Source organism: Lemur catta, chromosome 1 (assembly GCF_020740605.2).
Source record: "Lemur catta isolate mLemCat1 chromosome 1, mLemCat1.pri, whole genome shotgun sequence".
NCBI classification, from domain to species: domain Eukaryota; kingdom Metazoa; phylum Chordata; class Mammalia; order Primates; family Lemuridae; genus Lemur; species Lemur catta.
This window is the reverse complement of record NC_059128.1, coordinates 189,902,942-189,929,764: the sequence shown is the minus strand read 5'-3', so window position 1 is coordinate 189,929,764 and position 26,823 is coordinate 189,902,942. Positions and strand designations below refer to the sequence as shown.

Here is a 26,823-nt window from a genome sequence, read left to right as displayed (position 1 = left end):
TTTTGAATAGTTAAAAGTGGTAACAACTACTTTCTACTAATCTATGTGCAGGTGTCAGAAATCACTATTTTTTTTTTTTTTTTTTGAGACAGAGTCTCACTCTTGCACGGGCTAGAGTGCTGTGGTGCCAGCCTAGCTCACAGCAACCTCAAACTCCTGGGCTTAAGCGATCCTCCTGCCTCAGCCTCCCAAGTAGCTGGGACTACAGGCATGTGCCACCATGCCCGGCTAATTTTTTCTATATATATTTTTAGCTGTCCAGCTAATTTCTTTCTATTTTTAGTAGAGACGGGGTCTTACTCTTGCTCAGGCTGGTCTTGAACTCCTGACCTTGAGCGATCGTCCCACCTCGGCCTCCCAGAGTGCTAGGATTACAGGCGTGAGCCACCGCGTCCGGCCAGAAATCATTATTAAATACAACCTATGCATGGTAAAATTCTGATAACCCGGATTTTTGATAAGCTACTTTCAATATCTTTAATGTCTGAGTTTTTCCCCCAGTTTTTTTTTTTTTTGTCTTTCAGGACTACTGTCTGAAGAAACCAGTTCTTTTTTGTTTTTTTTAAGAAACCAGTTCTTGACTGTTACTTCTTTCTACCTTTGCTACTGCATGAACACATTTTAAATGAATTATCTAATTAGAATAGACATATTTTGAGATAATGCATGATATCATATTTAACTTCTGAGGTGCCTCAGACAGAAGGTGATGAGAGAATGTATGGCTGATACAGCCCCTCCCCTGCAGAGGCAGCAAGCGACCCAGGCAGATTTTCCTGCCTCTCTCCAGCCTCCTCCCACCACAATCTGCCACCAGAGCCTTCACAGCAATTTGCTTGTGCTCAGAGCTAGGGACGCTGGTCCTTGGAAGTTTTCAAGATTAATTTGGATTTGGCAAACATTAGATGGGACTTTGTGGTTAAATAATGCCAGATGATAAGACTTCTAGAATAAATGAAACCATATCTCTAAATATAATCTATAACTTTGCTGCATGCTTGCTTTCTGGTAGAGCTTCAAACAGTGAAAATGCCTATGGTGATTTGTTAAAATGAATAGTTACTACATGCTCTCCTCAAAGTCCTTAACTTATATTTATTAAAGTGATTGTACATATGATGGCGTGGTTATTACCAAACACATAAAAATTATCATAATCAACTCTTGCTTTAACAGTTTGCAACATAACAGTGCTAAGATAACGAATAATGGACAAAGTATTAACATTACTAAAAATCAGCAAAAATTTACATATTAGAAAACATGTTTAGAAACACATATCTAATGGAAGCCTCACAGGATCAACTGCCCCTTGCCCTTTGCAATCAGCCACCTAGCCTAAGAAATCTTACTTTTAGTTTTTTATTATTTTGGACAATGTCTAGAGGGTGGGTTATTCCTAAATTTTGGATGTAATTTTAAATTAATGACTTTATCCTAAACTCACACTGTACCATGTTTTTGACTAGAGTTGTTTCACACATTATTTTGGGGTAATCTCTCGTAGCTTCCCAGACATGTTGCCCCAGCTGAGTGACTACTTGGAACTCTAGTCAAGCCTCACATTTTAAGCAGAGATAACTTGCCAAATTTAACGATACATATAAAATATGAAACGTGGGATGACACGAGACAAGAATTTTAAAACATGAGTTCTAATTAATTTCAAATTATTTCATTGAATCTGCAGAGAACAAGAGAGGAAAGAGAGTAAATAAGTGTTAATTGTTTACATTTCCATTATTATACAACAGATAATTTTTAGAATGTAGTTAAAATTTCAAAAATGAATTAAAGCCAATTGACCTTTTTCCTTTTCTATTATTTTCTACATATTTTTTACTAGGTGAAATGTACAAAATATTTATTTTGATTCAATCTGGAAGGCAAAGTTAACTGCAGAAAAGCAACTGAAAGGTCTTGGAATGAATCTGAGAAATGCCTACCTATGGCAAGGCTCTTGCTTATTATTCACAGAAAAGGAGGGAGATAATGTTTAGAGTTTTAGGTAGGATTGTTGGACTTCTGCTATTAATGTGAGGCTGCTGGTGGTCATCTTACATCATATTAAATGCTACTTTTTAACACTGCTTTTATTAACTAGTCAGCTTCTTATGTGAAAGAATTAGTGCTTCTAAACTGCAAATTATATTGCTACAACTAGGAGACATGGCAACATTTCAACATGCCAGTATTTCCCAAAGTGAATTATGTAGAACACAAGTTCCTTGGAATGTTACTAGGTGTTATTCAGAAAAGCTTCTGTGGTCAAATTACTCTGGAAAACACTGTGCTAATTGAAAGTACATATTGTGATGTTTTTTCCCCCTCTCTTACAGGACATTTAAATTAGAGCCTTTGATGTGCTCTTATGCATTAACTTTCTAAAATAGTATGTGCTTCCCAAACTCGTTTGACCCTGAAACCCTGTATTTGGAAGAGCATCTTTGGAACCTGTGTTCTTTGGAACATACTTTGGGGAACACTGGATTCTATTACTTCTGCAGTGTGTAGCTAACTAGCTCAAAAGTCTAGATATCAATGATTTAATCCAGAGGCAATTAAACAGGCATGATATCTAACAGTCATATAATTTCTCCAGAGCTGGATCAGGAATGCTGGTGTGATGTGCTAAGGCAATTTTGGGGGAATATTAAGGGAAAATCAGTCTAATAATGGATCAAAAGGAGGAAAGAAGAATTTCTAAAATCATTGGAAAAGAGTTTTATACAAAGTATGTATTCCTACACTTTGAAATGTACAATGAAATATTGCCTCTTCCAAACATAGACCTTTCATTGACCCAGTCGCAAAATAGATGTGGCAACAACTCAGTGAGAAAAAAATCAGGAAAATTAAGGTGTATTTGGTAAAAAAAGAAGTTTTCATTGCATCTGAAATCACTCATGTATTTCTAAATATTCCAGCGATCCATTCCAATGGTGTAATCAAATTCCTAGAATCATTTCAGATTGGACTAAAATAATAATACCATCACTCTCATGCAATCCTGTTGAAATAATTACACTTGTATGAAATAAGGCCTGTTTTAAATTATCCAGCTCGCATATGCTCCTTCACTGTAACCGTCTCCGTGTAGTACTCTTACAACATATACAGGATTCAAGAGGCCAATACCTCAATGCACAGAAAGGAACAGAATGTAGCCACTGGTTACCAGTAATATGTACATATGCATACAGTGTCATTGTATTAGAACAGTGATTCAGGGTTAATTGTCTTGGGCAAGTTGGTCACATAAAATAAATGTGGGTCTTGGAAACTAGTTTTGGAGCTTTCTATGTAAGTGTTGTTTATTCCTGTGATTAAAGAATTGCGAATACAATGAATTTTTAAAGAATTTTCCTTGGCTGCCTGTCCCCCAACCCCAATCTGTGTTAGGAGTACAAATTGCCAGTGGAGCAGCAACAGAGCAGTGCATCAGTGAGGTCCTGGGCTTGGCATCTTGCTGGGGGCTCATGAGTATGTGGTTGTTCCCGGCTTCATTTCTAAAAGACTGTAAAACCATCCCAAAATTTGGCACTATGGGGACTATTGGCAATTTGAACTCAGGCTAGCTAGGGAGTCTGGGCAGCCTTGGGTGACAATTCCAAAGCTTTGGCAGTGCTGTTTGGGGAAGCGTCACATGCAAACTTCTCAAATCAATTTCCCTAAGGCTAGAATCTGGGGTCCCTAGAGAAGGGGAACAGCCAGTGAGCCATCGGCCATCCCAGGAGTGATGTGCGCAGACCCACAACAGCTTGAAAAGGGTCAGGGGAGAGAGCTCTAGGAGGACATGGAGGAAGGGAACAAAATACTCTGATTTAGACATAACTATCCTAACTATTAATCAGACTGCTACTATTTTGCCTAGAACTTCTATCTTTTAAAAATCTACAAGCCATAGTGGGGGGAAAGAGGCAGAAAGGGAACAGGAAATATATACTCTATTTGGTTAAAGTCATAAATGAATTAATTCTACAAAGCAAAATTTAGAAGATGCTTTGTGAACCTCGGAGGGAAACAGGTAACTCGTGCACTCAGCATCACCTCTTAAGAAATTTTGCAGGGTACATAAGCACTAATTTACTAATTTAGTAGCTTTTCTTTTTCATCTTCACCAAAACATTACTATTTTCACTTTAGACAATAAAAATGATTGTGAAGTTTAAAAATGCCTTTCCCTTATTGTTATACATTTATAAGTTAAGTTAAAAATAAAAATAGCAAGTTGACTACGGATTGTAAAATGCTGACACTGTCGATTCCTGACTTCAGTTAGATGGTGGGCTGTGGTGACTCTCCACAGTCAGAACGTCCTGAAACTCCAAGCAGACTCAGCCCCCTGACCTGACTGTCTCAGGACCGACCACAGCAGCCTTTGTTTTCCACACTCCCCTCCCCGCTCCCACCTTGAATACACACATCCAAATGTCCAGTGTCTCTCAATAGACAAATGCTTAAATCTAAAATGGTGGCAGATATTTTGTACTAGAACATTCCACAGCTAAAAAACAATAACCAGGGTTCTAATTCTAATATTTAAACACACAGTATACAAAAGTAAGCAAATTTCTTGGGAAACCATTAGTAATTCTCAGTGCAAAGGAAGGTGTTTGGAGGAATCAGGACAGATTGCATTCCCCGGCAGCCACAGGCAATATTTTCATTCTCCAGAGTTCTCTCCTCGCAAACAGCTCTGGGAAGGATCTACAGCTGAGGGAGGGCAGAGGTGAGGCACCAGGGGTAGGAGGTGGCTAGTCAATGGGGCCTGCGAGAAGCCGTAACAGCAAATGCCCACGCAGGAAGAACAAAACCAGGTAGACACAGAGAAGTGGGGACACAAAAAAATCTTGTCTAGCTGTTTGAGCTACTTTAGTCAGGCAAAGACAAATGACCCAGCATTTTCTCTAAATTAACTTACATAATACTGAGGTTGGAAAAATGAGACTTTGGTGATAGGAAACGGAGAACAGCAAGCCAGGTCCTAAAATAACTCTGGGCCACTTATCAATACGGGTAAACACTTGAATGCCCACGTAGTGTTGTTGCCATGGCACAAGGGTCCCCCAGGTGTCCCTTGGTTGCCTCCCCTGCAGGCTGTGTGGAGTGGTTTGTGTTTGCCTAGGGAAAGCTACCCGGTGTGGACTGGCATTTGCAACCAAATGTTAAAGGCTGCTAATTTTTCACTGTCAAGGAGAAGCACATTCCAGTAATTTCCCACCAAATTCCAAACTGCAGTGACTGGGAACTCTGCACCCTCTGCAGAATACACATGCAGTTCTGGGCTGCTGCTTTCCAGAACACTGCTTGAAAGCCACTTGAAAGCTACTAGGATGGAGGTGGGGGCTGGGGGGATTGGGCACACAAAAACTGGCAGCTGGGGCTCCATTCAGGGTGATAACCTCGCCAGCTCACTCCTTTCTCTCAATGCAAACAGCATCCTTCCCAAGGGGCACTGTGACTCATTCATCATTTTCCTCTATCTACTCTCAAAGACGGAAGAAATTATGGAATTGTGACTTGCTTTTTTCATTTCCCCAACATGGTTTTTTGGTAGTGTAAGATGAAAAATCATGGTGTCTGGTGGTGAAGTTAACAGCTGCCTATTACATATGGTAAGGTCTAAGCAAAAGGTTAGGGTCATGCATGATTAGGATAAACTCACAAAGGCTGGTCAGGTGGCATACAAAGTCCATTTAACTGATAAAGGGAGTCAGGGAAGAGGGTTATTTCTGCTGTGTAGGTGGCTGCCACTGATCCTCCCTGCTTCCCTCTGTCTCCAAGAACAGCCACCGAATAACAAACCACTACAAACCCGCTTCTGGGCTGCTGCTGAGCAGAACGCCTGGGCGCGGGAGGAGAAAGCACTCTCAGGATAGCTCTGCCTCTCCGCAGAAGGTGTGGCCACGTCGGCACCCGACCACCCACAGCAGCCCGGCTCCTGCAGCACTGGGAGGCCTGCCCTTCCCACTGTGCCAAAGAGAGGACACAATGGCTGATGCCTGGAGGACCCTGAAAAGGATGTTGAAAAGAATCTTAAGAGGGAGACTACGTGGCACGTACATTATTCACTACATACATGTGAATCTACAGCTATTTATATACTTTGGACATTGGATGAACGTGTTGGGAAAACATGAAGAAACCATTTTCCAGCCTCTCAACTGCATTGGCCAAGAGCACCCTCTGTTCATCACTGAATATAGACCTAAGACCACCAGGGACAGGGGAATTCCGTGTCTGGGATGGATGATCCTAATTACAACTCCCACACCTTTCACTATTTTAAAAGAGACCAGTGTGTTGAAAGTCCTTTAGTCTGAGGCAGCTGAGACCCCTGAAGGGTTCACTGCTCTTCTGTTTTGCTGCTATTCCTGAACTTCACTACCATGACTGTTATGTTGTCAGGGCAGCCTCTGTAAAATGACTGTAAAACTATGCTCTTGGCCCCAAAGTGAGGTTCATCCAAGCGTTCTTTGATGAATCGAACTGCTTCTTCATTGCTGAAAGCATCCCAGAGGCCATCTGATGCCAAGATCATGAATTCAGGCTGGAGCTTGTCCAGGTCAAAGGTCAGGATATCTGGGTCTGGAATGACAACGTTGAGATTTTTCAGTGGATAATCCCCCAGCGACCGAGACATGGCCAGGATTCCCTGGACCCTCCAGGAGCCATTGAAACTGATGAAACCACCTGGAAAGAGAGAATGAGCCCATTAGCTTGAGCAGCTGGTACCGTCTGGGTGAGTGCACAACAGGCTGACCCACTGCACGTGAGCTGGACCAGGGACATCCCCTCACCCGTCACTCCCAGGACTGAGCAGCATCCTGCTGGATGACTCGGGGTTTGACGCTCTACCGGTTGATCCTCATGCCCTCATTCCTGGCATCTTGAGGGCCTTCAAGAATATATCAATAAGAGTATTGAAGGTAGGGGACAGGTATGGGGGAGGGTATTGGTTTTAACTCAACACCATGGCAGCTCAGTGATCGACAGTGGAGAGTGCCAGGGTAGGGATTTGAGGAGAGTGGCACAGGAATGCTGAAAGGCTGGTGGACAGGCTGGAGACATCACTGGTATACATCGTTCAGCCTGAGACCATTCTTGGGTGTGCCCACATAGATCTCAAAACAGCCCCCAAATAGGATTGGGAGTAAGGAAAGGCAGATATTAGTACAGTTGTTAAAGGACCAGGTTAGACTGCTTGGGTTTGATTCCCAGCTCTGTGACTTCTAGCTATATCTGGCTTTGGATGAGAAACTCTCTCTGATGCTGTCTCCTTGGCTGTAAAATGGGGACAATATCCATTCCATTGGGAGTTGTTGAAAAATAAAGGAGTTATCCCATATAAATCACTTAGTACAGTGCCTGAACATGATATGTACTCAATAATATCTATTATTATTTTTTCTTTAAAGGAGCTAGAATTTTGTTCATTCACATATATGTCAGATATTTACTAAATACCTATTCCATGCAAGGCAATTTGCAGGATGTGAAGTTATATAAGATTCAGATCTTTCTCTAAAGAAGTAGACAGCCCAGCAGGAGAGACAAGCACAAAGTGGTCGTCAAAGGGGGAGACTAGTATCTGCTCCATGCCGGGCAGATGGAAAGGGGAGGGATGATTTCTGGCTGTGGTGATCAGGGAGGAGTGAGAATTAAAACTGGGCTTTCAATGATGGGTAGGACTTCTATGGGTGTAAATGTAGGAGAACATTCTAGGAAGTATGGTCTAGTGGGCAAGAGCATGAGCTCTGGAGTCACACAGTCCTGGGTTTTAATTCTGGTCTCACCATTCCCTAGCAGTGTGTCCTTGGAGCACACAAGCATCTTTAAGATTCCATTTTGCTGGCTGCAAAATGAGAATATTACCAACCTCATAAGACAGGTAAAGAGAAAAGTGTATGTGTAAAGCACTAGGCTTGGTTCCCAGCACAGAGTGAGCACACAGTGAATGGCAGCTGATGTTGCTGTTAATACTGGAAACAGCATAAGGACTGGAGACAGAAAGACCAACATGTATTTGGCCCAGACTGGCTGGAGCTTGTTGTTATACTAAGCAAGAAGGGGAAACATGTCCTGAAAGGAAGGCTGGGGTCAGAGAAAACCAATCACTGTTCCTTAAGCCCTGCTATAAAATATACCATTGACAAATCACATAAAAGAACAGAGCAGGTTAGATTAACCTCCTTAGAGATGGTGTCCAAATCACCGTAGGGTGGGGGCGTGGGTGGGGGGTATGGCAGGGAAGAGGAGAGCGGATAAAATGGCCGTGACATTTCAGAAGAGAGCACTGAATGCTAAGATGACATTTCCAGGTATACTGTGTACACGTCCTTGCCTGTGCTTATGCAAGAGTGGGCTAATCGTATCTTAAGTCCAGGCTCACAGAGGACTCTTACAGGGAGATGATGTCTTAAGTAAGGAAACCAGAGTATTTCGCTCATTCTGCCTAGAGCTCATCACAGCTTAAAAGATGCCCCTAAAACATCGTTTGTTCCATGCCATCAACAGAAAACCTACCAAAGTTTTCATTAAAAATTATTCTGCATCTCAAGCAGTCATTGAAGCAGGAGGTTGTAATAAAATTCAACACATTTTGACTCAACAGTACAGCTTCCTACTGTGAAAACTCAGATGTTGATTAGGTTGATTTCATTCGTTCTTTGGGCAGGAGCTGACCTGTAGAGACTGAGTCAATCTGCAGATTAACCCAGACAGCAGGAGCTCATCCTGGTCAGAGACTCGCCTATATGAGCATCCCACGTGCCCCCCTAGGCAGCTGGCCTGCTGCCTGGCGTATCATAAAGAGCTGACATGCTGCAGCTGTCAGTCTGGGGGGTGAAAGAATTTTTCCCTTCCACAGGTATAAAGGCATCCCCTATATCTAATTATGAAAATATAATAATCAATTGATAATATTCTGAGTCTTTGTCCTACATGGACCACCCCACTTAAAACTGCAACTCCCTGACTCTCCCTATTCCCTTACCTGCTTCTTATCTCTGCATGGCAGTTTTCACCTTGTCATACACTATTTAACTAGCTTATTTTTACCTATTTTTTGGCAATGTCTATCTACTCCATTCCCTACCTCCAAGCCAATTTCAGAATTAAGTTTCATGAGGGCTTAGGGAGGGGGCATTGTTATATTGCCAGGATCTAGAATGTTGAATAAATGAATGAATCAGGGACCTCTCTACCGTCCATTCTGCTCTGAAATATTTACTTATACCAGGCAGTGAGCTAGGTGTTGGGGTATGGAGAGGAAAAAGACCAAGCTTCTGTCCTCAAAGAAGTGACAGTCAGGAAGGCAAGATAAATAAGAGAGCTGGGTGCGAAAGATGACCCAAGACATCCACACAGGATGCTGGGAAAAGACAGAGGGACATCCAACCTCGATTGGGGGAGCCTTGGCCACAGTGTGATAGCAAATGCTTCCAAAAGGACACCCTTAAATTATATTCTATGGGACAAATAATTGTCACCCACTTAGACAGTGGGAATAGCACTTGCAAAGGCACAGAGATATCAGAAACAAGGTTCTTTTGGGGAACCTTTTAGTAGTTTGGCATGGCTGGAGGGAAGCAGAGTAGGGCAAGAGGGGAGAATAAGGTGGGAACCAGGGGCCCAAAGATTTTATTAGCCTTTAAACTGGAAAGTGATTTTTTGTGCCTTTTGAAATCTTTGGTCATGAACAAGGGCAAATTCAGTACAAAGTCAGGTCTCAGCTGCCTCTCCGTATTGATCTAATCACGGGGTACTGAACATCTTGTCCTTCAGGAGCTCTCTTAGCAAGACTCCTTGCCCCTGAACAAGATGGCAAACACTCCTTGGAGGTGTTCAAAAGCTCACCAGCTCTTTTTATCCTCTTTCTTTCCTTCAGTTGGTAAGGCTTGTGATCATGAGACAAAGGAATGGCATTCCCATCTTTGTCACACAGGACTCCTCTTGAGTCACCCACGTTGGCCACAGTGAGGTCTTTATCTGACAGTAGAGCAATCAAACACGTCGTGCCTGCAAAACAGAAGAGAGAGGCAATGTGGGAGGTCAGCAATGCATTGAAGTTTGGTTGCTTCTTGTGGTTACTGGATTCTTCAGTCATTAAAACTGCTCCTGCTGGGTGAGAATTTGACTGGAGCCACTCTGGGGATGATGACTATTTACTTCAACACCACTGATCAAATCTGACAGTCAATTTTCTTAACCATGTTAGAGTGTCACTGAAATAGGCTAGGATAACATTATCATTTTCCTAAATCATTTTGTCTCTGCTACTCTTAATTTAAACACATATCATATTTAAAAGGATTATGAAAGAATCAGAATCAGTTTGAAGCTTCAGACCACTGATACACGATTTAAACTTCTCATTGGTGTACAGTTTCTGCGAAGTCCCAGTTGAAAGTGGGGAGGGTAGGAGCAGGGTGAGGGGTCCTCAGGTGGATTAACAAACATAGGGATTTGAGGGTAGGCAACAGATTTTTTTGGTTTTTTAGAGACAGGGTCTCACTCTGTTGCCTAGGCTGGAGTGTAATGGCACAATCACTTCAGCCTCATACTCTTGGCTTCAATCAATCCTCCTGCCTCAGCCTCTCAAGGAGCTGAAACTACAGGTATATGCCACCATGCCCAGCTAATTTTTAAATTTTTTGTAGAGCTGGGGTCTTACTATGTTGTCTAGGCTGGTATCAAACTCCTAACCTCAAGCAATCCTCTCACCTTGGCCTCCCAAAGTGGTGGGATTACAGGCATGAGCCACCACACACAGCTAGGCAACAGAATTTTAAAAACCAAAATGGACAGGTCACAGAGAATGAGAGGAATAAAGGAGGAGGAGAAAAGTTTAGGATAATGCCCTGTATCTAAATAGGAGAAACTGGGTGCCCTATGGATGAGGACTCAAGGAAATGTCTGCTGGGGGTGTCTGGAAAAAGTTTTCTTTTTCACTAAAATAGACACAGAGCAGGATCTGACCCATTTCTTTGGCCTAAGGTTGGCCCATGTGTTTCCTAGAACTATGGCAGCATCTTGCAAGTATGAGGGGATGTGCCTCAGGGTCAAGGCAACTTGAGGAAGATGGTAGAGCCTAAAGATGTGCATATCTTCCTATATACTTTAAATCACCTCCACATTACTGATAGTATTACTTCATTCTGAACCTCAGGATGTTTCTATATTAACAATTTAATCTAAACGAGAACTTAATTGCAAATCTTGGAACTTAATTGAGATCTTAGAAATTTAACCTAATAACTGTACCTCACAGGCTGAAAAAAACCCCAAAACTATAAAAGTGAATTCACACAGACTAGACTTCAATGTCTTACACGAGTGAGGCCTGGCAAGTTAGCTGACTTTTAAGCCTGAGAAAATGGTACTAGGATCCATCCAGTTGCTCAAGCCAGAAACCCAGGAGTCATTCTTGGTTTTTCTCTTTTCCTCATTCCTGACATCCAGGCCATCATGAACTCCTGTCACTCTTACCTCTAAAACACATCTTAAGCCCTTCTCTTGTTCTCATTGCATTGACTCTAGTGAAAGCCACCGTCATTGCAGCCAGCGGACTATTGCAGTAGTCCGCGTGAGAAACAGTGGTAGCAGGTGCTGCAAGACTTGGCCCACCTGTCCAGCGTGAGCTCATACCACTCTTCCCCTTGCCCAAGGCCTCCCTCCTGCCGTCCGCACATGCCAAACCTGTTGTCGTCTTTGGGCCTTTGTACTCGCTGTTCCCTCTGCCTGGTAATTTCCCCTGCCCTTGACATTGGCTGACTAATCCATACAGTGATGTCTAGCTCAAGTGTGACACCTTCAGACAGTCCTCAGACAGGAATTACATCTACTCTTTCGTTCCTTTATTGCCCTTACAACACAGTTATCTTGCTTATTTGCTTAAGCTATTTATCGAGTGCCAATCTTCCCCTATAGAATATAAACCTCAGGCCGGGCACCGTGGCTCACGCCTGTAATCCTAGCACTCTGGGAGGCCGAGGTGGGCAGATCATTTGAGCTCAGGAGTTCGAGACCACCCTGAGCAAGAGGGAGACCCCATCTCTACTAAAAAAATAGAAAGAAATTAGCTGGACAACTAAAAATATATAGAAAAAAATAGCCAGGCATGGGGGCACATGCCTGTAGTCCCAGCTACTTGGGAGGCTGAGGCCGGAGGATCGCTTAAGCCCAGGAGTTTGAGGTTGCTGTGAGCTAGGCTGATGCCACAGCACTCTAGCCTGGGCAACAGAGCGAGACTCTGTCTCAAAAAAAAAAAAAAAAAAAAAAAAAGAATATAAACTTCACAATAGGGATCTTGTCTCCTTGTTTTCCCTACTATAATGCTGATGTCTAGAATATCACAAGCATTCAATATTTGCTAAATAAACAAATTAATAGATGAATGAATAAACAATCACACATAATTTCTGACCTAACACTATGCTGATTTCTTGCTCTCACAGGTCAACCCAGCTCAATACCACACTGAACACCATTGTCCAGCTACTGCCACACAGAGAGCTATTCAGTTGTAGCAAAATACACTTTACAAATTGATCAGAACATGACAACTCTCCTGTACATGTATGATAAATGCTCACACACACACACTGCTGGTAGGTGGAGAGAAATTCCAGCCCAGGTGTGTCTCAAGTTCTTTCCTCTAGTCCAGGATCCTGGTCTAGTGCAAATGAAACATGGGGGGTAGGGCTTCTATCCTCACCACACCTTCCAAAGCCACGCACCTTGTGGAGCAATAAGATGCACCACGCTGGTCATTACGTGAACAATCTGTGTCTGTTTCTGAGCTCAATTTGTACTTCAGCAAAATGGGCACAGTTTCGTGTTGGCCTGATAATTCTTATTTTCCTTAGGGAAAATACACAAATGCAAATTATTCATCAGTCTATTTCTCTAAACCAACATTCTCCCCTCTGATTCAATTTCTGGGATGCAAAGTAGACAAAAAAAAACCTATTCTAGACTTATCTAAATATTTTGGTTGAATAATATTAGGCACTTAATTCTATTGACGAGTTGAGCTTGAGAAAAATGTAAATTCTAATGAAGGTTAAGTAACTTAGGGTATCTCAGGTATCTTTTAAACCCCTAGGTTTTACTTTCTCAGTTAAATTCATAAGAAAGTAGTAATAAAAATTTGTTCAGCACTATAAATATGTACCTCCAGTTGATTTTTGGACATGCAGGGTAAGTAGGGCAGGTATTATTGTTCTTTTTAAGCAGATGAAGAAAATGGGGTCAGAAACCTCAAGTGTCTTATCATTGATTACACTGCTCAATACATATGTACTGATGGCGAAAATGACTGAAAAACCTGGGAATCCAGAATTACTACTTTAGCAATAATAACCATGATAGACCCTACTGCTTCAGCATATTATTATAATGCTAAGCATTTTATTTACATAATATAACTAACCTCTCTGAAACTCAAACACAAGAGGCTTGGATTAGTTAACCTCTAGGCCCCCTTCAGCTGGAATATTTTGCAGATCTTGAATTGGAATTGCAAACTCCAATGACTCTTGGAAAGCAGGTCAGATGTAAAAAAAAAAAAAAAGTCTCTCTTGGCCCTCTTAGAGTAGCTTTACCCTGCTATTTTTGATAGGAACATGGGTTCTAAAATATTTTTCTCCCCCAAGAAAGGGCAAACACAATGATAAGCGACAGCAGACATCAGGTTTCAGTGTTGGGGCTACAAAAGAGAGTGGTGAGGCCTATGGCAAACCGGACAACACATGCTAAGGGGGCAGCAGTTCCTCAGCAATGAAAATAGCTGCCATGTGGGAATGAGGGTCCACTGTGAATAGATCCTCAGATTTTTCAAGGGAAGTCATTTTTATGTGAACTCTCCCAACTTTTAAATATTGGCAACTTTCATTTTAAAAAATAGGGCAAGCCAAGCAAAAGGCAACTGTGAGTCAAATCTGGGCTAACATCTGGTGACCCTGTGTTCTTGAGTTTTCTTAAAATGATTCTTCACAGTATACTTTTGTATAACAGTAGTGATGACAGTGAAACCTTATACTTTAGGTCTACCTTAAGGTAAGTGTTTCCTTACCTATTCTGGCATTCAATTCTCAAAACTCATCCGACAGGGAGGAATTATCTCACCCACTTTATAAGTGCATAAGGTGGGCGAACAGATCTTAGGTATTTGTTTAAGGTCATGTGGTTATTTAGGTAAAGTGGAGAAGGGAGAGGATGACAACAGAGACCTGGGTTCTGCAGCTGAGGGCAACGTTTGCATCACATTTCAAGGCTGCCCAGCTGCCAACGGACTGCATATCACATATAATTTCATTTCCACATCTTGTTTATGAATCTTTGACTCATTAGACTGAAAGTCTCTGTTAGGGCCAGGGAAATGCCTTATTCATTCTTGTATTCTTATAATGGTACTTTGTGCACTGCACACACTCATAATGCTGAGGAAGGGGCTAATGATTGCGGTGGGGTGAGGGAAATGGGGGTGCTTTTCAATTTATACCATCTACTGATTGTACTTTTTGTATAATTTATGCCCTTGTACTATGTAAATATATATACTCTAACCATGCCAATGTATATGCTCTTATTTTTAAAAAGTATTATTAAATAACAAGGTTATCTAGGTGATAAGATTTTGGACCTTTTTGTTTTCTTCTTTATACTTGTCTGTATTAAGATGAATTTAATGTTATTTAAAACTATAATTTATTCACAATGTTTAAGGAGCATATTTACTGCATAAAGCAAAGTATACAAGATATAAAACAGAAAAAAAAACAGAACAATCCTGGTTTTAGAGAGTGAGATGGTACAGATAGAAAAAGGCTTAGAGGGCTGGGTGTGGTGGCTCATGCCTGTAATCTCAGCACTTTGGGAAGCTGAAGTAGGAGGATTGCTTGAGGCCAGGAGTTTGAGAACAGCCTGGGTAACATAATAAGACCCTGTCTCTATAAAAAATAAAAACATTAGCCAGGCATGGTGGCACATGCCCATAGTTCCAGCTACTTGTGAGGCTGAGGCAGGAGGATTGCTTAAGGCCAGGAGTTTGAGGCTGCAGTGAGCTATGATTATGCCACTGTACTCCAGCCTGGATAACTGAGCAAGACCCTGTCTCAAAAAAAACCAAAAAACAAAACGAAACAAAAAAACAAAAAACAAAAAAAGGAAAGAAGAAGGTTCAGAGAAATAGCAGTGACAATGATGACAGTAGCACTTTTGGTAGTTCAAGTTCAGATTCAGATTCAAACATCGGTGACTATCCTTCAGTGTCTCAGTGACAGACAAGCGAGTCTCAGCTGCCTTTAGGCTCTCCCCTGCACTGCCTGGAAGGTTCCTGGGCAGTCTTACCTAATTCTTCTACTCAGAGGTAGCACTCTGCCCTGGGTGCCAATCAAAACCCTCACTCCCTTGCACTGCCCGCCCCCACCTTTCTGTAGGCTTACAACTATGATTTAAAAATTGGAGTCATGAGAATCCTTATTTTATGAAAATTGACTTTACTGCCACATTTTCTTAAGTAAGCGACATCACTTTTTGGGGGGGGGCTAGGGGTAGGAAGCTGGAAGGAGTGAAGAAGGTAACGTAGAATTAACATGCCTTAAAAGCCTTGTGCTTAATAGCATATGTGGACACTCACCTACACAATGCCAGATTGCTCATGCTAACAGTGATTCCCTTTTGTGACATAAAGTCTTTTGTATGACAATAAGGGAAACTGCCATTTTTGTTCTTTAGGAAAGAACAAAAGGAGAGAGAAAGAAATTGGGGAGGGTGGGGAAGGGGTGGCTAGAGGTAAGAAAGAAGGAAGAGGAGGAGAAAGGGAGAGAGAGAGGGAGACACATGTATACACACACTTCAAGGATTTCAGTGAAGGTGTTAGCTACAATAGCCAAAGGGCCATTCATTATACAGAGCATAAGATAATCAACACATTTATAGGACAAGGAGAAATAAAATATGTTTATCTTGTAAAGGTTTGACAATGAATGTTAGTTCAATAACACAATTTCAGGGCCTAGATGACATCAAGGCCTGCAAACTGACGGAAATTATATCGGTGTGCAACATATTGGAAAAAGAGCAAGTGAAGCCAGTCATTAATGAAAGTATCATGCGGGAATGATAAGATCACTGTCAGCACAGGCTTCTAGCCCCACCTCCCACAGCCAACACTGCGATCAGCCATGTCCTGAAACACAAATAAAGTACCAGGAGGCTCTCAGATAAGACTCCCTGGCCCCCTACTCCCTGTCTGCATAATCGTTAGTCTGCCAAAGTTTGACCTGCTTAGAGAGGTTTTCATCAGCCTTTCTTCTAATAATTAATGCTGTGGCAGAGACAGACATGTCAGGGATGACACCTTGTCTGGAAAACTATATGCAGTAAGCTCTAATCTTTCCTTCTTGACTCTTTTTCTCTCTTGTCCATTGCCTGAGTCCTTGCACCCCTTGCTCTAATTCTCTGGGAGGCAGGTCCTCTCAGAGTCACATCACTATGCGTGGCTGGCCCAAGACACTGTGTCACCTGACACATGAGTCTAACTCTGTGTAGGAGGCTATTAGATTAATATAATTAATGATTCATATCACCAGTCAATAGCTGCACTGTAATGAGTCTTGTAGAAATGAGCTTGAATGTTATTTTATGTTAAGAGAGGCTTGATGGAAAGTGATTGGAAAGAGCTGTATCTGTGTGGAAGGTCACATGGGCCAATTTATGAGAGCTGCTGTATACTGAGCATTCACCATGTATCGGGTTCTATGCTCAGTCCTAGGCATACACAATTTCTTTCATCCTGACAGCCTATGAGGTACTACTACTATCTCTGTTTTACAGATGATAAAACTGAGATTAAGTGATTAGCCCAAGGTCACATAGCTAGTGAGGGGCAGAACCTACCCAGTCTGTTGCCACTGCTACGCTGTATTTAATGCTTTTGTGCAAACCAGGAAAAAGTATCTCTTCTTCAAGACACCTAACTACCATCTCCATAAAATGGCCATAATACACATTCAAATCAACAATAACCACCGTGTGAATGGTGCCTCCCAGAGCTGTGTAGTCCAAACATGCACAGCATAGGCAGCCCTGCTTGTAGGCTGTATCCTGCCCCCACTGGCCCCATGAAGAAAGATACCATAGGGTAGGATCAATCAATGAGGAAGTTCAGCAGAACAGCACACTAGAAAGTTTCTGTTTCACACAGAGACTGGCAGAAGCCCTAATACCTGACCTGGAAGAGTGAGACGTGGGCAACACCACATCTGAGGCCAAAGGCTATTACTAAAAACACATTAAGACCTCTTTCCAGCAAGACCTGAAGCACTAGCATGGCAAGCCACGTCTGTGGGCTTCGAAACAGAGGAAGCAGTGATGAAACACACCCATATATGCAGGGAGGCTTACGTAAGTCTCCCAGACTGCGCATAGACTGAAGGCCCCGCAAAATGGCACCTCCTTGGGTCTTCCTTTGCAACCAAAGCTGCCTCAGCTTCCCCCCCCATCACATGCTGAAGAGCAGAATGGCAAGCATAACATTTTGTGAGAAACAGGTCTATTACAAACTGGAATTTTCTTTTCCTCTCTGAGATTTTTGCATAGGCAAACATATCAACTATTGAGTTTGACATTGGCTGACTGTGAGTCAGTCAGCTTGATGATAAATTCTATTATTTTAAACCCTAGTGCTATATTGTTTAATTCTAGATTTAGGTATACTTGGGCTCTTCCCCAGCAAACATAGTAATTAATAAGAGGACTAGAAGAAATGAGAAATAGTGTATGAATGTCAGAAAGATCTTTTCCACAAATGAGGTGTGCCGTCCTAAACATGAAAAACCATCTCTTTAATAGGGGAGGTGGGGGTCATAATTCAAACTTTCAGAATCTGATGGAGTATTCATTTAATTTTCACACTTCACCAGAGTTCAAGTATAGATGATTCTCATGAACACCATTTTGAAATTGAAATGTTCTTCAACTTCACATTTCATCTGCTGTAATAATGTTTATTTCACACTTGGGTGAGGCCTGTGGGCACACTTCTGGTCCTTCTTTTTCAGTTAAGTATGAATGTGTTAAAGACAGCCGCTGCCTATTAAACTCGTCACATACATTGGGGAGTCTCAGAAAATCACAGCAGGTCCTCTTGCTGCAGGAGCTGTCATATATACTCTCTGGGAACAACTATTTTAAAGTAGAAGCAAGCAGAAAAGCTTTTGTGATACTCATTAACATACTTGTCACAGCTTTTGCTGGCATATTTAGTTCAGATTATGGCATGCTACTGAAATTAATTTATAATTACATAATCACAACCTGAATTCTAAGTCCACTATCTTTTAATGGTAAATAAAATTAATTTAATGGTTGCTTGGATTCTTCCCATATAAGCCAGAGAAGCACTAGCTGTATTTTTTCGTGTCTTCGTGTTATTTGAGGATTCTTCAGTCAGATGTCTTATTTCTCTTTAGGGTTCCCAGCAAATAAGTACTGTCTCTACTTCTTTATGAATGCTATGGGAATGGGGTAAAAGCTCAATGGAATTGAGCTTTATTAAAAGGGGCATTGGCCTTTTAATAAAAGGCAGAGAAAAGAAAGACAGAGAGAGGAAAAAAGGAGAGTAAGTCTGGAAACAAGAGCCACAGCCTAAATCACTTGGTGCTTAAAAGAGAATTACACTTTCTTTGACCTTTTTGTTCTTAGTATAGTATCAACCCTCTTCCCTATAGTTTCAATTAAAAACAAGTCTTGAGTTTGAGGTATTAAGTTATCCTTATTTAAACTGCCATACAGTTATAAATCTATTTACACATACATGTGTTGGTAGGCTGATATTTGGAGATATTAATTGAAGTTCCCATCCCCTTGCATGTACATGACCCTCCTCCATTCAGCTTGAGGCATTTACTGTCCTAGGGAAGATTAGGATTGCTCTGGCTGAAATGCAAAGAGAAAGAAATAGTTATGCTTACTTTTGAGTTTCAAGGAGACTGTAGAAACTCCCAAAGACACAATATTCCCAAGAGAAAAATCTTTTTGAGTATCAGTCAGCCACGATTCTGGACTACCCTATATGCATATGAAAATGGAGCAAACAGTGAGTTTTCCTGCCCATGAGCCTCTCTTCCTGCTCTCCCTGACCACTAAGGCTGACCAGGCAGTAGTAGGGTAGTGTGTGAGAGATGGAGGGGAGACAAAGAGGAAAACAAGAGAGAGAGACTTTAGAGAGAACTGCTGAGAACTGCTGGGCTCCCCGTGAGAGAGAAATGGCAGGAGCTTCAGAGTGCCAATGATTGGGCCTTCCAACCACAGGTCATGGAGACCCTGGGTCATCCCAGCAGATGCCAGGACAATAACAGCTTGACACTTAGATTGCTCCTGGGAGAAAGGAGGACAAAAACATAAACTCAATTTGGTATTTACACAAAAAGAACTCAAGAAAATCAGGAAATTATGCAATATACCTGGAAGTGAATGAAACAAGATTTTAGTATCAGATCCAATATGGACCCAAAAGCTAAATTACATTCAGTTCTAGAGAGATACATTGTTACATTTCTACACATTTATTTTGTAGCTGTGTAATGTGTGTGTGTGTGTGTCATGGAGACATGATATACATATATCACATCTACTGCACACTACACATCTTAAATTTTATCCTGGCCTAGAAATCATGAAATTCAATTTTAAAACTACTATAGCCAGTACCAACAATGTTGGACAGCCAAATGTGACTTCCTTGCCACTGAGTTAATTAGCACAGATTTATAATTGAAGAATTCCAGCTGGAAGGTAAAATAGGTTCCTAAGCCAAGTTTGCCCTTGTGAATCATGCCATTGGCAGGTTCTGCAGTTACACATAAATTACTTCCAGACAATCTTTGCCATCCAAACAGAACACAGTCACTTATAACCCCATTTAAGGGACAAAATGAAGATTGTACAATTATGTGTATTTAGAACAAATAAACCTCAATCAGATTTTTGGGCCAATTTGATCCAATAATTATTAACTCTCCAGATTGTTTTGGGCTCAGTGGATTATAAAACTGACTCTAAAGGTATGGTATGTCTCCAGGAAGGCTGCTGCCCCAATGACTTGGAATTAAATCCTGAATTTAATTCCATCTGGCCCATCTGAACACATACCAAAAAGTGATATCCCATCTATACATCTGTACCTAAGAAAACACAACCATATTACTTATGAAGATGGAGCTCTTTCTTCCTCACACCTCTACCTCCTGCACCTAATGACATAGGACTGGATGTCTGTATGTGTGTGTACATTGACTAAATAGTTCTACGCTCCTTGTTTTCTCCTTTGGTGCCCACTATGTACAAAGCACTAGGCTTGACGCTGGGGCAATAAAAATGAACAAGACACAGTCCTCACCCCCAGGGCCCTTACTGTCTAAGACCAAACTAAAACTAAACAGACACTTAGAACCCAGCATGATAAATGCTGTGACAGTGCTATGAGTGCCTTGGCTCAGTCTAGGGACACGGAGAGTGGTGGGGAGAACATCAGGGAGGATGGCTAGGACGCAGTAAGATCCTAACTCTCTTGAAGATCCAATAGGGTAAGGAATTCACATAGCCTAATATGGTTCTTGGCATAAAGAAGTTAAAAAATCTGTAGAATAAAAATAAATGAAAGGAACAGTTTTTTAAAAAGGATTTCTTTATATTTCACTTTCAAAACAAAGAATAGAACAAACACTTGTTTATGCTCTTTAACCCAATAATGCCAATTCTTGAATTTTATCCTAAAGCTTTATGTACAAGGATTGACCTCACAGAATTATTTAAAACAGCAAAACAATAAAAATAGCCAAAATTAGTAGACATAGGATGATAAAATACATTAAGAAATGTCCAAAGAGTTAAGCATTAAAAGGACATTAAATATAGTGTTTCTAAAGAGAATACATATCATCACGGGAAAGTGCTCATGATACGTTAAGAGAAAAGTGAAAAACTGTACATAAAATTTTTTAAAAAACATATTACATTAGCATTTTTACTTGAAAAGAACTGTATATAAAATATTATTCCAATTTCATTCACTTAAATACTTTATATATGTGTATAAACATATGGAAAAATATTAGAAGGAAACAAACATAAATTAGTTTTTATTTTATTTTATCTTATTTATTTATTGGAGACAGATTCTCGCTCTGCTGCCCTGGGTACAGTGTAGTGACATCAGGGTAGCTCACAGCAACCTCAAACTCCTGGGTTCAAGCAATCCTCCTCCCTCAGTCTCCCAAGTAGCTGGGACTACGGGCATGCACCACCACGCCTGGCTAATTTTTCTATGTTTAGTAGAGACGGGGTCTCGCCCTTACTCCAGCTGGTCTTGAACTCCTGAGCTCAAGCAATCCTCCAGCCTCAGCCTGCCAGAGTGCTAGGATTACAGGTATGAACGACAGTGTCCAGCCAGATAAATTGGTTTTTAAAGTTGATTTTTTAAATTAAAAAATTTTTTTTCTGAAGTTTTTCAAATTTTATACATATAATATCAGTCATTTATAGAAATTACTTCACTTTTCACCAAATTCAGTGCTTTTTACCATTGTGTTCCTCAGTGTTAGGCATTTTTCCTTTCCTACTGAGGGTCTTCTGCCATGGTCTACAATGCCTTGACCGGATTTTTTGTTTAGTTGTTTGATTGTCCTCGCTAGACAACCTGTCATTTCAGGAACTTAAGACTGTAGCTATGCAAGTGAAATACTGATAAATCTTACTGCCTCCCTGTTTTCCATTTTGGCCAGTGTAGTTCCCGGGATAGAAGGAACAGTGTCAGGAGGAGCTGGGGAGGCTCAGAAAGCTGAGTTAGCTGACACCAAACTGTTGTGACACCACCACACCCCATGGTTAGATGCTGCTGCCCAGGAAGCGACAGGGATGACCATGGAGGGCAGAGGGAAGGTGGCAGAGGGCAGCTGGACTAGGCTGATTATGAAGTACTTGTTGCACAGGAAGCCTTGCCCACAGAGAGCCAGTTCCAGAACACATGGTGAGTCTATTCCTGCGTGGCCAATCGCTGAGTGGGGATCCCATCTGAGGGGATCAGGCTGATGTGGGGTGGGCGGTGAGGAGGAGTTACAGGATGCCAGAATCTCAAACCAGATGTCAAGTCACAATAGAAAATATTAACTAAACAGCTACAATTAACTAATAGCTACTCTGCTTGCTGCTCACACATACTTGACCTCATTTAGTTTTCTTTAATTTTTTTTTTTTACCAAACTATAGAATTAAGGTGGTTGACCTCATTTAGTTTTACAAAAATCCTGCAAGATACATATGATTATTGTTATTACTCCCCCATCCCTCATTTTACAGATGCGGAACAAGCAGCTCACCAAGATCACATAGCTTTTGAGTAGAAGAGCTGTATTTTGAACCCAGGTCTGACACTGTAAATCAGGCTTTTAGAATTTTCTGCGAGATGCAGAACCTTATTAGGAGTGTGGTGAAGGAGGCAATCAGTTTTGGCAGCAAATAGCTTTATTTAAGGATTCTTTAACGTTTATGCAGGTTGAGCATCCCAAATCTGAAAATCCAAAATGCTCCAATGAGCATTTCCTTTGAGCATCATGTCAGTGCTCACAAACTTTTAGATTTTGGCACATTTCAGATTTTAGATGTGTGATGCTCAACTTGTATTTGCTTCCAATAAAAAATAATACAGGGCAATATATAAATGAGACATTCAAAGAAATGTTTCTGGTACAGTATTCAAATGCTGTATAAAATATTTTTTAATGGTTTTTTAATTCATGGCTGAGCTGGAAGGTAAGTATGTGATTCTCTTGGAGGCCAGGAACAACAAGAAAGTAAAAAGCCCAAGGAGTATGTGAGGCAGAGAAGCTGATCAGTTTGGAAACACCACCAGCATGCCCTCTCCCAGCTCCCTGAGACCAAGTCATTAAGGCAGGGGCTTTTAGGGTATTTAGAATGCAGTGTTCCAGTGCATCAGAGAGAGGGTTGGACAGTCTTCAGAGTCTGCAAAGTGATATCAAATACTTCTTCCAAGGATCCTGAATTACTAATTTCCATTTATCAAATTTGGCAACAGGCTCAGGGACTAAGAAACCAATTCAAGATCAGTGGCCGGTTTGCAATAGAACCAGAACTTAAGCTGCGTTTCAGCTGCTCAGTCCAGTACTCTTGGTACCACCCCAGATTTGGGGCATATTCCAGGCTGCCAGTTTGAGCCTCTGCTAAATAAAACTTAAACACTCATATTTTCCAAGTGTGAAAAGAGTCTTAGCAGGTACAGTCCCAAACCTTTAAACGGACACTTCAAGCATGAACTACATGAACATAACTGATAGGGAAGCTGGGCAAGTCAGTTAAGAATGAGGAGATTCTATAATTGAATAGGAAAGACTGTGCTCTAAGTAGGTCTAAATCCCCTCTTGACCCCAATTGCATAAAATGTGGACTGCAGGAGGCATCTTTTAAACTGAAAAATAAAAGCACTTGAAGGGTCACAACCTCTGTTTACCTAAACTACTCCTAGGATCTCTGGAAAGTCCTCTTTGGTTGATTGCTGAGAAATGAAGCTTCTTACAGCCCCATTGTCCTTTTGGATCCACCCTAAGTCGAAATGGCTTCTAAAGGTAGTTTTTCATTTGTCACCAGTCTGTTTTCCAGGCAAATGTAATGAAGTCAACCTCCGACTTGAATAAAAATCAATGTTTTTAAACATTAAGCATAATTCACATAATTACATTTAATTAATTTATTTTTGTTTGTGTTTTTAGAGATGGAGTCTAGCTACGTTGCTCAGGCTGTTTTGAACTCCCGGTCTCAAGAGATCCTCCCACTTCAGCCTTCCAAGTGGTTGGGACTACAGGCATGTGCCATTGTGCCCAGCTGCGATAGAATTTTGTTTATGGCTCCACCTGGGAAAATATGCCTCTCTACCTATTTTGCTTATTGGAGTCCTTCAATAAGCAACAAGTTTTCAAGAACATCCCTCACACTGAGTTGGTCCAGGCCCATGGATGGCACAAAACTGCTAGGCAGCATGGTTCTGGGGAGGAAGGGCACCTTAGCATGTGGTTTCCCCTGAGTTGGTCTGGCCTTGAATAGCCCCTGAAGGAGTTATAAACCCCAGGGTGGCATTGTACCTGACTTGCTGGGCTTCTGCTGATCTGGCTGCAACAAGATTCTGGATGAGCTTATGAATGATGTTTATGTAGCCTCTGAACTCATCTGCTAGCTAGCCAAGAGGCTGAAGTTAGTTATTCATTCACTCAGCAGGCATCTAACAAGGACTTTCTACTACTATGCCAGGAATTCTTGTAGGTGCTGGGGACTCAGTAACAAAAGATGCAGTCCCTAGATGAAGAATTCACAGTTTAATGGCAGGCCAACTAGGGGAGAATAGAAAAACAACAATTCTGTATTCCATTCAATATTATAGTTGAAGTTGACAGAGGCAAGAACAGAAACCAGCCTGCAGCGGAATGAGGAGGAGTTATTTGGGCTGAGGTTTAACTGATGAAAGGAGTTAGCCAAACAAAGCTGGTGGGGAGGAAGGCATGGGTTGTGAGCATATATGTGTATGTGTGGTGGTGGTAGTGGTGGTGGTGGTGGGGAGTTGAATAAATAAATGAATGAAAGGGAATTTTTTTCTCTTCCATACTTGAGAAAGGTTTTTAAAATATTTTTTTGAAATGATGATGACTAGGACATTTGATTTAACATGAGTCCAAATATATGTCAAATCTCAATATGGAAATTACTGACATTAAGAAATGTCAAAGCTTTGAAACATTACCAAGTTGAAAATATTAATAGGGAACCACACACCATTTAAGAAATCATATTTAGAAAGAAAACATGAAAAAGAAGCAAGGTCCCAGTCTGACTTTAGAATGTTCACAAATCATCTGTATGGAATTTTCTGTGATTACTTAATTAATAGTAAAGGTTTTGACCATATGCTATAGTGCCCAATCATAGCACTGAGGAAAGTAAATTACTGTACTTGATTTTTTCTTACTCTATTTGCAGTTCACATGTTTAACCTTATGGAGAGTCAGAGATCATATTGCTCTTACTTGCTTGCAAATTTAAACTAATGTGCAAAATTCCCAGCCTTAAGAATCTTAAATTAAGAACACATGTTATAGTAATCCCTTGCTACTATGGCTAAATGATATCCAGCTGATGAGTTTTTAAAATGGTGGTGATGGGAGGTGTCTTACACTACTTAAGAATTAAATCTCTAAGGCCAGAATTATCAATCTACGTATTATACTTAAAACTTTAATTAAAAAATGCTGAGGTGTCACTCCTTGAAAGAAATATGTTAATGTAAAGAAGAAATCAAAGAGTTATCCAGAAATAAAAGAATGTATTTCACTCAGCACTAGAAATTGGCAGGCTAATATTTTTCAAATTCTGATCATGCAGAGGCCAAATTCTTATGGCCTTAGGGCACCAAATGGAATAATCTCTCCCAGGCCCAAACCTGGTAGATTTATACACAGTTTCCAAAGAGGGTATATGTTGCCTGAGATAGGACCACCTTTGGAAGCCAAATTTCAAAGGTCCAAAGGCTTGCAGAAATCAGATTGTACCATTTATACTGAAGAAGTTTATTTGATTCAGGAGTTGATCAGCAGATGGGAAGCATCTTTCTACCTAAATTTGCCAAATGGGAGAAGTTATTTTTTATAATTTAAACTATGATGAGGTATGAGTTTCATAAAATTCCAAGAGAAACTTAATCTTGGAGCTTCCAATACTAGAATAGCTTCAGGTGAAAAAATATACACCTCCTCCCTACTGCTCCACCATTTGGTCACCCTACCTTCTAACAGGGCAGAGCATGAAGAACTTGATCATTATTCCATTAGGAGAGTCTGCAGGGTTGAGGTGAGAGGCAGAACTACTGAAGATAATGGAAGAAAGTTCACATGATTTTCAGACTAATCATGTGAGAGGGGAGACTAGACTATAATATGTACCAAGGATATATACTGACAATACAGGAGGAAAAAGATGTCAGAATGGGGCCAAATTTGCTTTTTAAAAGAAAAATAAAACTCTTAATTACACTTATTGTTATATGTAACCTATAATAAATCCTCTGCTGTAAATTTTTATGAAGCAATGCGACTCAGTCTTGCTGAAGAAATGGTTACAAGATATTCATTTATCATCATTTCAGCTTAACACAATAAACATTTATTATCTCATGTATTTTCTGAAGATCAAGAATCCCGAGCAGCTTGGGTGGTTGTGCCTCAGGCTCTCTCACGAGGTTCTAGCCAAGCTGTCAATCTTAAAAGCTCAGCTAGGAGAGGGTATACTTCCAAGCTCATTCACGTGGCTTTTGGCAGACCTCTGTTCCTCACCATGTGGATCTCTCCACTGGCTGCCCAAGTGTCATCATAATATGGCGGTTGACTTCAACCAGAGCAAGTGATTCCAGAGACAAAGAGAGAGCAACAGAGTATACCCAAGTCAGAAGCCACAGTCTTTTTATAACTCAGTATCAGAAGTATCATCCCATTCTGCTGCATACATTCACTACAAGGGAGTCACTAAGTTCGGCCCACACTCAAAGGGAGAGGAATGAACTTCCACTTCTTGAAGAAAGAAGTATCAAACAATTTGTGGACAAACTTTAAAACCATGCTCACAGTTACTATAGAGTCAGATAATAAAAATGTGGGCTAGCAAAGCACAGATCAGAATATCAAAGGTTTTTTAAAAAGGATTTTTGCTTTGAATACTGACCTCATTTAGGATTCAAAAATAAGGAGCTTCCTAGAG

The 26,823-nt window shown here is 41.0% G+C and overlaps 1 protein-coding gene across 2 annotated transcripts in view; it reads right to left on the bottom strand.

Moving 5' to 3' along the window:
- Window positions 1–1,075: 1,075 nt before the first annotated feature.
- Window positions 1,076–26,823, bottom strand: part of PPM1L (protein phosphatase, Mg2+/Mn2+ dependent 1L) — a 263,673-nt gene continuing 237,925 nt past the window's right edge. The window contains exons 3-4 of one of the 2 annotated variants that reach the window (XM_045539574.1): window positions 9,862–10,023; window positions 1,076–6,696 (exon numbers count right to left, since the gene is read on the bottom strand). In XM_045539574.1, the coding sequence (XP_045395530.1) occupies window positions 6,350–6,696; window positions 9,862–10,023 (509 nt within the window). In that variant the 3' untranslated portion in view covers window positions 1,076–6,349. The remainder of the gene's footprint in view (window positions 6,697–9,861; window positions 10,024–26,823) is intronic. The other variant, XM_045539575.1, reaches the window with a different exon arrangement.